This window comes from Oryctolagus cuniculus, chromosome 2 (assembly GCF_964237555.1).
Source record: "Oryctolagus cuniculus chromosome 2, mOryCun1.1, whole genome shotgun sequence".
In the NCBI taxonomy this organism is placed as follows: Eukaryota; Metazoa; Chordata; class Mammalia; order Lagomorpha; family Leporidae; genus Oryctolagus; species Oryctolagus cuniculus.
This window is the reverse complement of record NC_091433.1, coordinates 19,731,696-19,743,771: the sequence shown is the minus strand read 5'-3', so window position 1 is coordinate 19,743,771 and position 12,076 is coordinate 19,731,696. Positions and strand designations below refer to the sequence as shown.

General features: G+C 36.4%; 1 protein-coding gene across 1 annotated transcript in view; it reads left to right on the top strand.

Annotated features, from left to right (window-relative positions):
• The window catches only part of DHX15 (DEAH-box helicase 15), a 56,410-nt gene extending 44,547 nt beyond the window's left edge, over positions 1-11,863 (top strand). Inside the window, exons 10-14 of the mRNA XM_002709378.5 lie at positions 185-376; positions 3,527-3,649; positions 6,859-7,049; positions 9,848-10,017; positions 11,297-11,863. Coding sequence (XP_002709424.1) covers positions 185-376; positions 3,527-3,649; positions 6,859-7,049; positions 9,848-10,017; positions 11,297-11,414 — 794 coding nt within the window. The 3' untranslated portion in view covers positions 11,415-11,863. The remainder of the gene's footprint in view (positions 1-184; positions 377-3,526; positions 3,650-6,858; positions 7,050-9,847; positions 10,018-11,296) is intronic.
• Positions 11,864-12,076: the final 213 nt, after the last annotated feature.

Here is a 12,076-nt window from a genome sequence, read left to right as displayed (position 1 = left end):
AAATTTTGCAGTTTTTATGATTCATTGTTTGTTATAGCTGTGTAATTGAATTTGATGACAATTTGAATTTTGAGTTTGGTCCACTGTAGAATGAAAAATGAGGTGGCTTGCAATCGTTTGTTTTTTTGTCACATTTTTGCTTGCTTAGGGCAAGTTGTCTGACAGATTGTATTTTTCCCTCTAGCTCCTGAAACTCTGATGCGAGCCCTAGAACTTTTGAATTATCTGGCTGCTTTAAATGATGATGGAGATCTGACTGAATTGGGATCCATGATGGCAGAATTTCCACTAGATCCACAGCTCGCTAAAATGGTTATTGCAAGTTGTGACTACAACTGTTCTAATGAGGTCCTATCTATTACTGCTATGTTGTCAGGTAATAGAGGGAACAGAACTAAAAAAAGCCCAGCTCTACAAAGTTTGGGTGGACTTCACTTTAATTTTTGGTTTTTACTGTTTAGTATGATAGTGGATTTTATAGCTGGCTTTCAGGATCTCATTTTGTTTCCTAAATACCTTGTAAATAGCTGCATAATGACATAGGATATGCAAAAGTAAAGTACCACATTGTGCACAAAACAGAGTAAAACATTGGCTCTCTTGTGAGTGCAAATAAAAATCAGCTTGAATACAGTTGTAGCTGAATTCTTCGTTAGGTCCATCAGTGCTATCTTAGTTTATTAGAGTACAGAAACTTTTTTTTTTTTTTTTTAGTACTTGGCACCTATTAAGTGAGCCTGTGACAGACACAAACTACACTTAATTTCAACTTGAGCCTTTCTTTATGTATAGATAACATATTCCAGTGACAGTAAAGCATGAATTCCAAATTTAGATTCAAGTAAATAGAAATAGTAATGTATAATTTCATACTTAAAATCTAGTCTAATACCGGTATTTTTTACAATGACAGAAAAACACTTAGTGAAAGAAATGTATCTAATAGATAAAATTGCTAATTTAAAAGAAGAAAGTATTTTTTTTTAAGAGTGATTTATTTATTTATTTGAATGTCAGAGTTACACAGAGAGAGGAGAAGCAGTTACACAGAGAGAGGTCTTCCATCCGTTAGTTCACTCCCCAATTGGCTGCAATGGCCTGAGCTGCACCGATCCGAAGCCAGGAGCCAGCAGCTTCTTCCAGTTCTTCCATGTTGGTGCAAGGGGCCCAATGACTTGGGCCATCTTCCATTGCTTTCCCAGGCCGTAGCAGAGAGCTGGATCAGAAGTGGAGCAGCTGTGTCTCGAACTGGCATCCATATGGGATGCCGGTGCTGCAGGCCAGGGCCTTAAGCCACTGTACCACAGCGTCAGCCCCAGGAATTATTTTTAGTAGCAATAAAATTCAATCCGCAAATGGTTAGTAACTTAGAAATTAGCTTTTGCAAAAAAGAGAAGAAATAAGTCAACATATGATGATTCTTACTAAGAATAAGTAGGTTTTTACTGTTCATTAGAATGTTCTATGCTACTACGTGTACAGCTGAACACAACTGATTCTAATCCCAGAGTGGTTTATTGGTCTTAATTACTTAATGCTGCAAATAATTCACAATCTTCTATGTAATTAAAAGATAACTTGAAAAATTTCTAAATACATCATTACGGCTTAGTGTAGATGTATGAACTATTCTAATGGTGTGAATTTTTTTAATTTAAGAACTAGCTAAAATGTTTTCTTGCAGAGTTATGACTGATCAGACTCAGAGCAGATGGGCAGGGCAGTATCGAAATATTTTATTAAATTGTAGTTTTGTTTGCGGAGGTGGTGGTAGGTTGTTGTCTGCCTTTCTTACCAGTTTCGTTAGATTCTCCCAAGATTAGTTTCAGAGAGTGTGGGGCAAGATTATTTGTGTACTTATTATCCGCCCAGTTTTTATTCTTCCAGCTTCTCTTCTCAGACATACTATATAATTGTCATTGTTTCAGTTAGAGTGCTTAGCCCTTTAAAAAATTGGTCTTTGTGTGAGGTTGAAGTCTTCAGCTACATCTTCTTCTTATTTGTAAGAGTAGTTAGGAAAAACAGTTTATTGGTGGTCAGCTTAAGCACATCAAGAGAATAAGCATTTATGTGCAGCAATTTTTAAACAGGCCATTTGTGGGAAAAGTGTTTAAAAAATAAGGGGTGAGGAAAAGGTCATAGAACCAAAACAGTTTGCTGAGCTTATAATGCATTGTTTTCCTTTCAAATTGTTTCTCTGAAGTTTTGAGGTCCTGATATAACCATGCAAATCAGGGGCCTTACGGAGTGCTACTTACGCATTCCCACTTAAATCTGGTGGGTAGTTCACAGTAACATGGCTATTAGAATTTTCTGTACTTTTATGAATTACCTTGCTTCAGTTACATTAAGCAAGACTTTTAATATCCACTGTGATCATGTCTCGTTGTCTATTTGGCTACTCTGGCATTCATGGGGAAACTGTATGGGAAAGAGTAACTGGATACTGTATTTGATTTTGTTGTCAATTATTCCCATTATCTTCTATCTGAGCTAATAACTTATGACTTTCATTGACAAGGTTTTAAGAGATTTAAAAATGTGTTGAGAAAGTCCCAAGCTGTTAAATATTTTTATTTTCGTACTGCTTTTATGACTGTGGAATTGCTAAAGTGAATTAAGGAAAGTTGTATTTTAAAAAAATGTAGTGCACGCTTTGTAACAACTTAAAAGTATTATGTGAATCACTAATGAGGCTCTAAAATATTGTAGTTAAATATTTTGATGACCTTTGAAATAATGACTGTTTTAGACTAATTGTCAACCTTTTTAATACTGGATTTTAATTTTATATTGAGGTTTTGATTCAACTAAGTTCTTTTTTTTTTTTTTAAACTTGGGACTTTTTAAAGTGCTGGAACACTAGGCTGAATATCCTAGCCTTTTTGAATTTTATTAATTCAGAGGCGGTTTTTAACCTTCCACCACTACTGCTATCATCAAAACCCAAGATTTCATCATATTTTGATGTTTTCATATGCTTCTGCTCACCGGTGCTAATAGTGATACCTGCCAGTTGGTAATAGCCATAGCATTAAGGCAAAAATATTCTAATAGAAATGTGACAGTAGATTGGTTGCAAAATTGTTTTTAGCTTTACAGTGGGCAAGCATAACTTCCTAACTTTCACAGCCATTGAGTGGATTTGATGAATGGTGTTTTGAAAAATTAGAGTTAGCTATTGATGTTGTAATTGTGTTTTTTGGTAGAGCTATCAGCACTGGTTTTTGAAATAAGTTGAGCTTCCTAGGATCTTGATGGCCTTCAGAATAGCTGTTTTGATGCCTTTTTAGATTTAGTTAAAATAATGAGGTACTCTGTAGCTTTGAAACCCTCTTGTCTTACAGATGTGGTTAGGTGTTGATGTACCAAATCAAGGTAGTAAACAGTCCAAGATGCAGTTGGAGGCCATCCTGCCCTGCCCTATGCTCTGTGAACTGACCTAGCTAGGCCTTGTTCCTCTATCTGTGAATGCGTGACTCATCGATATGGGCGTTTGTGTTGGGCCCATACCAACCTTGTTTAGTCCCACAGTGTTTTGTTCGCCCCACGGAGGCCAAGAAAGCTGCAGATGAGGCCAAGATGAGATTTGCCCACATTGATGGAGATCATCTGACACTGCTGAATGTCTACCATGCTTTTAAACAAAGTAAGTGTAAATTAGATTGAAGGTATACTCCTTTGTCTAAATGTCACTAGCAGCATGCATGTTGTTTCTTCATTTTACTTTCATTTATTATCCATGACAACTTTACATTAGGAACCCAGAGGTACTTCAGAAAAATTCCTGACTAGCATTTAAAATAGAAATCGCTAAATCTTTTTCAGACTTGTTTGTATCTATAATCAAGAAGAAAAGCACTGTTTATAGAAAACCTGGAAAATAACAGAGATAAAAAGGAAAGACTTATAGTACTACTAAAATAAAAATTTTGATACTTACTTAAACTGCTTATTTCCATATATTTTGAATTTTGCAAGCATTTATGCAGTCGTTACTCTTAACATTTTAAAATTTCTTTACATTAAAATACAGCTAAAAAGAGAAATTAGTAATAGATGTGAATGGTAGTTCGTAGGCTTTTAAAAAGTATGGGGGTAAAGAGATTTAATTTTTCTATTAGCTCAAGAAATACGTAATTGAAAGGTGTCATTTTCTCACCTATAACATTGACAAAGATTAAAGAAAAAAAAAATCCCTAAACTGTGTAAGAAGGACTAGTAGAACAATATTAAACAATTTAGGTGGAACTCAGAATCTATGTGGTCTTTATGAAAAATTTCATAATGCTGGGAACCTTAACAACTTTGTACCCTTTGATTCAGAAATAACCTAGGAAGGGTGTGTGGCTTTTTTTTTTTTTTTTTGGTGGGTATCGTGATTAAAGTTTTCTGACCCAGAATTACTTAGGTTACTATGAAGTGGAAACTACCTAAATAGCCAGCAGTAGAAAGGTGCTTCAATAAGTTCTGCTGTGGATACACAATAAAATATTTTTCTAGCTTTAGTTCATGTTATCTGAGTATTTAGGGGCCTAAAAAATGTTTAGTTATTTGAAAATTAGAAAACATAAAAATCATTATGTTTTTAGAGTGTATCATTGACAAAAATGAGAGGAAAAAAATACAGAATGGATGTACCAGGATGTGCAGAAGGTTTGATTTCTGCATGTCTGTAGGCTGACCTAATGATGGTCCCTATTCAGACATTGATTGCCCTGCTCCAAAAGTGTGGTATCACATTCATTCTTACTTTGTGATTTCTGCTAGTTAGAAATTAGCTTATTGATGTTCACATTTTGTGCCTAGTGATACATTTATAATTGATTTTTATTGTCTCAAAAATTATATTTATGCCCCTAAAATGGAACCTTTTCACTTTGGTGTATCAGGAGAAACTATATGCCTGTTTGCTGCTAAGTACCATACTGAGTGACCATGAGGCACAGTACCTAGCAACAGACTACATAAACCAGCCCCTCTAAGGGGGAAGGAGTTGGGCACATTCATGTAAATCGTTGTTTCTTAAAATCTCCTTTGATATTAAGATACTGTTTTAAGTGATAATGAACAGCTGTTGGAGGGACCAGCATTTTTTTTTAACCCTGTAACTGTAAAATGATGTTTAAAAATTAAGCTTTTGATAACAAAGCACAGCAGTATATTTCAATTTCATAATTGTGCTTTGAAAATGAAATTTGAGATTGATAAGGTTTTAGAACTATGTGTCTATTTTCCATTAAAATCTCAGTGTAATAATTAGAAGAATTTTTTTTTTTTTGAGAGGCATAGTTAGAGAGAAGGGTCTTCTTTTCCATTGGTTCACCCCCCAAATGGCCGTTACGGCCAGTGTGCTGCGCTGATCTGAAGCCAGGAGCCAGGTGCTTCCTCCTGGTCTCCCATGCGGGTGCAGGGCCCAAGGACTCGGGCCATTCTCCACTGCCTTCCCGTGGCACAGCAGATAGCTGGACTGGAAGAGGAGCAACCGGGACTAGAACCCGGGGTGCCGGCGCCGCAGGTGGAGGATTAGCCTAGTGAGCTGCGGTGCCAGCCAAAGTTTAGAACTTCAAGAAAGCTACATTGCAGGCCAGAGTCACAAATGAACAACTTTTCAAAAGCTTTTTTATATGCCTTTCAGCTTGTTGCATAATATCAGAATAAACAAAAAAAACCCTCAGTGTCTTGTTTTTAAATGCCAACAACTTCAGATGGACGCTTTTTACTTCCCATTCTAAATGGGTTAATTGGTGGATGCTTCAGCATGTAATCGTATTCTTTATTGTGAACATCTGTGTCCTTCCCCATCTTTTGTTTTCTCAAATGGAAGTGCGTTTTATATGGCTAATACCTGATTTATACATTGTTTCTCTAAATTCGTAAGAAAAAGTTGTACATTACAAGGGGTAGAATCCTACAACCAGGGAGAAAGAAAATGCCAAAGATAAGGGTTTATCACAGTAATTGGAGAAAGAGCAACATAGTTTTAATTTTTGTGCCTCACTCTGTTCCCATCTTCGAATACTCAGTATTGTTTATTTTGAAACCTGAAGCAAATGATGAAGTCTGTTCTGGCTGTCTTTAGGGCGTGAAGATGTCACTGCAGTGTTTTTCATGAGGCTACAGTTTGAGCTTTTCCTTTAGATGAACATCACTGGGTTACTTGGAGGCTTATCAAGGATTCATTAGTAGAGAAATACTATCATTTTGATAACACATGTAATGAAATTACTTAAAGTGCATAGCTTGAACATGGGCCTTATTTATTAAACATGAGTGGTGGTTCCAGATTGCCTTGTACACTTTATCACTCGTGTTTCAGACCTTGCCTGTTCATTGCTCAGAGGCATGTGTATCACAATAACATTTTAGCCTCTTGAGATTTTGGAGTGCTCTAAGTCAGGCATAACTAAAGTACATACACAGCAGTCCTTTGAAGTTTCCTTCATAACTTTGATGTTGTATATGATCTTAATCTAACACTGTGCTTTCTTTGAAAATGAGCAAGACATGGCTGGCATTTTACCAAATTCCCCAAACCCACTTCTGTTATACCATCTATTGGAAACAGGTAGATATTAATGGGTAAACTAACTATCTCACTAAAAAAAAGTTTAGTTAAAGTCCTTAATTTGCTATATTTAATAGTCAAGAACCTTGATAGTATTTCTGACTTTTGAACTATACTACTGATTTTTAGGAATGTTGGTAATACTATAGTTCATTGAAAGAAAATGATGTGAGTAAACTTACTTTCTGGATTATTTAACTTATTTTTTACAGTAGTTTTTTTTCTTCATTAGAAAATATTCCTATATGGATGATTCATGACCATTCTCTCTCCTTCTCTCAACTTTTTAGATCATGAATCGGTTCAGTGGTGTTATGACAACTTCATTAACTACAGGTCCCTGATGTCTGCAGACAATGTACGCCAGCAGCTATCGCGAATTATGGACAGATTTAACTTGCCTCGTCGAAGTACTGATTTTACAAGCAGGGACTATTATATTAATATAAGAAAAGCTTTGGTTACTGGGTATTTTATGCAGGTATGTGGCTAATACAGAAATACGTAATGAAACGTTTGTATGATAATGGTTTGATTTCTATTAAGAGATATTGGATTTACTTAAAACAGAAATTTCAGAACACCTGTGAAAATCAATCTTTAATGTTTCATCCAGTTTTTTATTTTATTGTTTTTATTTGAAAGGCAAAGAGAAGGAGATCTCCTGCCTGCTGGTTTACTTCCCAGATGCCTGCAGTAGCTAGGGCTGGGCCAGACTGGACCAAGTACCTGCTGCCGCTCAGATTGTGCCTTACCAGAAAGCTGAAATCCAGAGCAGTTGAGACTCAAACCCAGGCATTCCAGTATGGAGTGATTGTCATGACCGCAGCATCAAATGCTTGCCCTCCTCCAGTTTCTTTGAATGAGTTAATTCACTCCAAAACTGTATGTTTAGTAAATAGCAAAATGATGCCTTCAGTGGCAAAAATTTGAAATCTAGTTAAGTAGGAATCAATTTCAAAACAACGTATTTCGTAGTAGGTATTTGTTTATTATTGAGGTGGCAGTGTTTGGCAGTGTGTACTTTCCTCTTTAAAATATTTTATATTTATGAAAGAATGATAGAGAAGGGGAAAGAGAGAGAGACAGGCTACTTCCATTTCCTGGTTCACTCCCCATATGTCTACAGTGGCCTGGGAAGCCAGCAGCGTGGAACTACATCTGGATCTCCCACATGGGTGGCTAGGTTCCAAGTACTCTTGCCATTTCTGATGCTTTCCCAGCATATTAGCTGGGAGCTGGATTGGAAGTGGAAGTGGAGCAGCTGGGAATCAAACCGGTGTTCCTACATAGGATGCTGGTGTTGCAAGCTGTGATTTAACACACTGTGCCACAATATGAGCCCCTAGAATTACTTTATTAATGGAGCCTTTGTTTATGCCAGGTGGACACCTTAGCCATTTTCAGGTATAACTGTGATTTTCAGCTTTAAGACTTTTGACAATGTCTTGAAGTTTCTTTGCATCTGGATCTTGATTGGAAATATATTGTCATAGCACAGCACTAAAGAGAGCAGTTTGGTTGGACCCAGAACTACAGTTCACTAAGCACCTCAGAATCTAAATATTCAGACATTTATAGTTCTACAGACTAATCACTGGCATTTTAAGTGTGCTATTATTGGGATTTATAGGAACTGAAGTAATTATTTTAAGGGGTTTAGAACAGAATTATATTTGACAAAATCCAGAATTTTTTGATGATAAGGTTGAAAAACATTCTATTATTTGAGATGTTATTGATACTGTTTCTTCTTTATATTCCTGGTGGGTCATTCTCTGTCTCTATCTCTGACTGTGTCTGTTAAACAAAATGTGACCAGCCATGACCAGCCTTAGGGCCAAATGAGGTCAGTAGATAGAATGTGGACCTAAAGGTGTACTGTGTTTGAAAATCAGAGTTCATTGAGAACTCTGTATTTTAAGCAAAATTTTGTAAGAATGTTGATCTTAAGCTTGTTTACTTAGGAGAATAAAACAATTAGGTATTAAATTTTCCAGTATTTGGTTTTGGTATTCATTTCATATACTTATGCATGTTTTTGACATAACTTAAATTTGTTTATAATCATCAAAAAACAACTTTTTAGTTTCAAGTATTATAGGTTTCTAATTCTTGAGATTAAAATTTGTGGCAATAGCCTGCAGATTAGTTCCTGTTAGTAAATTTTATTTTAAACTGCTTATTTTTTATTTATTTATTTACTTTCTAAGATACATTTATTTATTTGAAAATTAAAAAAGGAGAGTCAGAGAGAGAGGTCTTCCATCTGCTGGTTCAATCCCCAGTTGGCCACAACAGCTAGAGTTGGCCTATCAGAAGCCAGGAGCTTCTTCCGGGTCTCCCATGTGGGTGCAGGGGCCCAAGGACTTGGGCCGTCTTCTACTGCTTTCCCAGGCCACAGCAGAGAGCTGGATTGGAAATGGAGCAGCTGGAACTTGAACTGGAGCCCATATGGGTTGCCAGCACTGCATGTGGCATATTTGCTCGCTGTGCCACAGTGCTGGCCCCAGTAAATTTTTTTAAAATGAAGTTAGTTTTCTATTATTTATGCACATTGTTCATGTAACAGGTTGTAGAATTGGAGAAGACAAATTGTCATCCATTTCAGTGTTTGTTAATTAAATATTAGCTGGGTGTCACCAATCAAGATGGGAAAATGTGGGAAAGAATCTCATGCACCTTTTTTCTCCATTATTTTACTCACTTTATTGTTGCTTCTCTCCTCATTTTTGCTCTCTAGTTTTCACCTTAGACATGAATATTACAGTAATTGTTCATCTTCTTTGTAGTTGGCACCTGGTGCTAAAGAGCTTGCTCGAGATAGTCTAAGGAAGAATCAGACAGTAAATATGAGGTTCTTTAGACCCATTAGTCCCCTGTCACAACTACTAAACTCTGCCTGCCCTTGTAGCATGACAGCAGCCACTGACAAATGGGTGTGCCTGTGTTCTGGTGAGACTTTGCTTATGGACACTGTAATTTGGATTTCATATCATTTTCATGTTTCATTAGATGTTTTTCTTTTGATAGTTTTTTTCTTCCAATTCTTTAAATGTATCTCAACCATTCGTAACTCATTTGAAATAGAAGTTTGAGTTGGATTTGGTGCTGAGGCTGTAGTTTGCTGATCTTGGGCAGTGCTAAATAAGTATAGACATAGAATATAAAACAAAACACGGGGCAGGTCTATTTCTAATTATATAGGTTGCTTTATACCACTTTTGTAACCTAGTGCATCTGAGGCATTGCATTAATTTTCCTGGGCTTTGATTTCAGGTGGCTCATCTAGAACGGACAGGGCACTACCTAACTGTGAAAGACAACCAGGTGGTTCAGCTGCATCCCTCTACTGTTCTTGATCACAAGCCTGAATGGGTGCTCTATAATGAGTTTGTTCTAACAACAAAGAATTACATCCGGACATGTACAGATATCAAGCCAGAATGGTAAGCACACTTTTTGTTCTTTCTTTTTCTTTTTCTTCTTCTTCTTTTTTTTTTTTTTTTTTGACAGGCAGAGTTAGACCGAGAGAAAGGTCTTCTTTTTCTGTTGGTTCACCCCCCAAATGGCCACTACGGCCGGTGCACTGTGCCGATCCGAAGCCAGGAGCCAGGTGCTTCCTCCTGGTCTCCCATGCGGGTGCAGGGCCCAAGCACTTGGGCCATCCTCCACTGCACTCCCGGGGCACAGCAGAGAGCTGGACTGGAAGAGGAGCAACCGGGACAGAATCCGGCGCCCCGCCTTTTGTTCTAATACCTTGTTAGTGTCTCCTTCAAAGTGGAATCTAACTCTCGGCTTCTGTTCACTTATTGGGGAACCTGGTTTCCTCCTCAGGTAGGGAAATACATTGTACTCCAGCATGTGGACAGGTTAGGAATTGGCTTGGTGGTATGGCTGGTAGTGTCAGTTATTAGGTACTGATGTTTTAGGAGTTATTTAAGTATAAAAATGAAAACTCTTTGTATCTTTCTACAAAATGTGTTAGAACTGATTATTTTAACCAAGTAACTCTTCCTCCTCCGTGGTGTTTCTGTTTTTATGAATTTTGTTAGAAATCATTCTGTCTGTAACTTAAGATGGCAAATGTCAGGCAAGAGTGGTAACACGGAAAGCACTGACTTATTAGGTGATGTCACTGTCTACTGTGGGGTTTCTTTCATACACTGATGACTTCTGACATTTAAATTGTGTAGAGTATTACCATTTTATCATAAATGATCTGTTGGGAAAAAAATTGCATGTTAAACCTCATAAAAGATTTCATGTTTCATTACATTCTTTGAGACTAGAGTTATATTTGTTATTAAAACATTGAAAATGAGATGATCCAGTCATTCAAATATGAAGGTATTTCTTATGGAGCTTATTCTATCACCTTAGCAAGTTGGGTCAAAATAATATGATAGAGCACAATGAAGAAATCAGTGATCCTATGTGTTACTCTACTTACATTAACATAAAGGAAGGGTTTTTAATTAATACAGCTCTAAGGAGTGTTTTTTTTTTTTTTTAAGTTTTTGGTAAGCCCATCAAAAATGCATAACTTAGCAAAAAATACATAACACATTTCTAAAAGTGGCCTTTGGAAAGTTTGTGTTTTATCATTGAATTTTATTTTTAGATTTCCTTTTCATCAGTGTGTTAATGAATAATGCCTATCCTTTTAGCAACTCCATTACTTTTGATAAATGTTAATTTAGTAATTTTTCCCCCCCTTCTGGACAGGTTGGTGAAAATTGCCCCTCAATATTATGACATGAGCAATTTCCCACAGTGTGAAGCAAAGAGACAGTTGGACCGCATCATTGCCAAACTTCAATCCAAGGAATATTCACAGTACTGAATTCAATGCTTAGAACTGAAGTTATTCAGAGGACAGCTTTAAAAGATGAATGAACTCAAAAGTTCAAGTTGTGCTCTTCACGTTGGTTCAATAATGGCCTTTATTTGAAAGCTTTTTAATTTTTCTTTACAGTAAATATTCCATTCTGATTTCATAAATTAAACATTTATGCCTCCCTTTTGTGTTGACACTGTAGCTTATACTGGAAAAGTCGATCAATGTTTTGCAGTTTATTGAAAGTAGTTCTATATATAACAATGTTACAAGCATTTCTTTAGAAATGGTTGAAAATGCTTCTAAAATGTGATTATCGACCATGGTATGCATGATCGTTGTAATTGTTGACATTCCTTTTAGAAGTTGTGAAATGTTACAACTTGTGCTTATGTAGACACAATCTTCTGTCTCAGTACAGAGGCACTGACTTCAATAAAGTCTATTTATACTAATTTTGGTTAAAGCCCCCTGGTATCTTTGTTGTAGTCTCTGTAGTATAGTTGCTTCTCTTCCCCAGAGTGGGCCTTTTCTGTTTTTTTCTTATAATTATACTACGATTACACATGTAGCATCTTTCTGCAGAGTACCCCTTAGATAGTCATTAAAAAAATATTAGAGCATAGTTTAGCGCTTTGTTAGATTAACCAGGACATGATATAATGTGA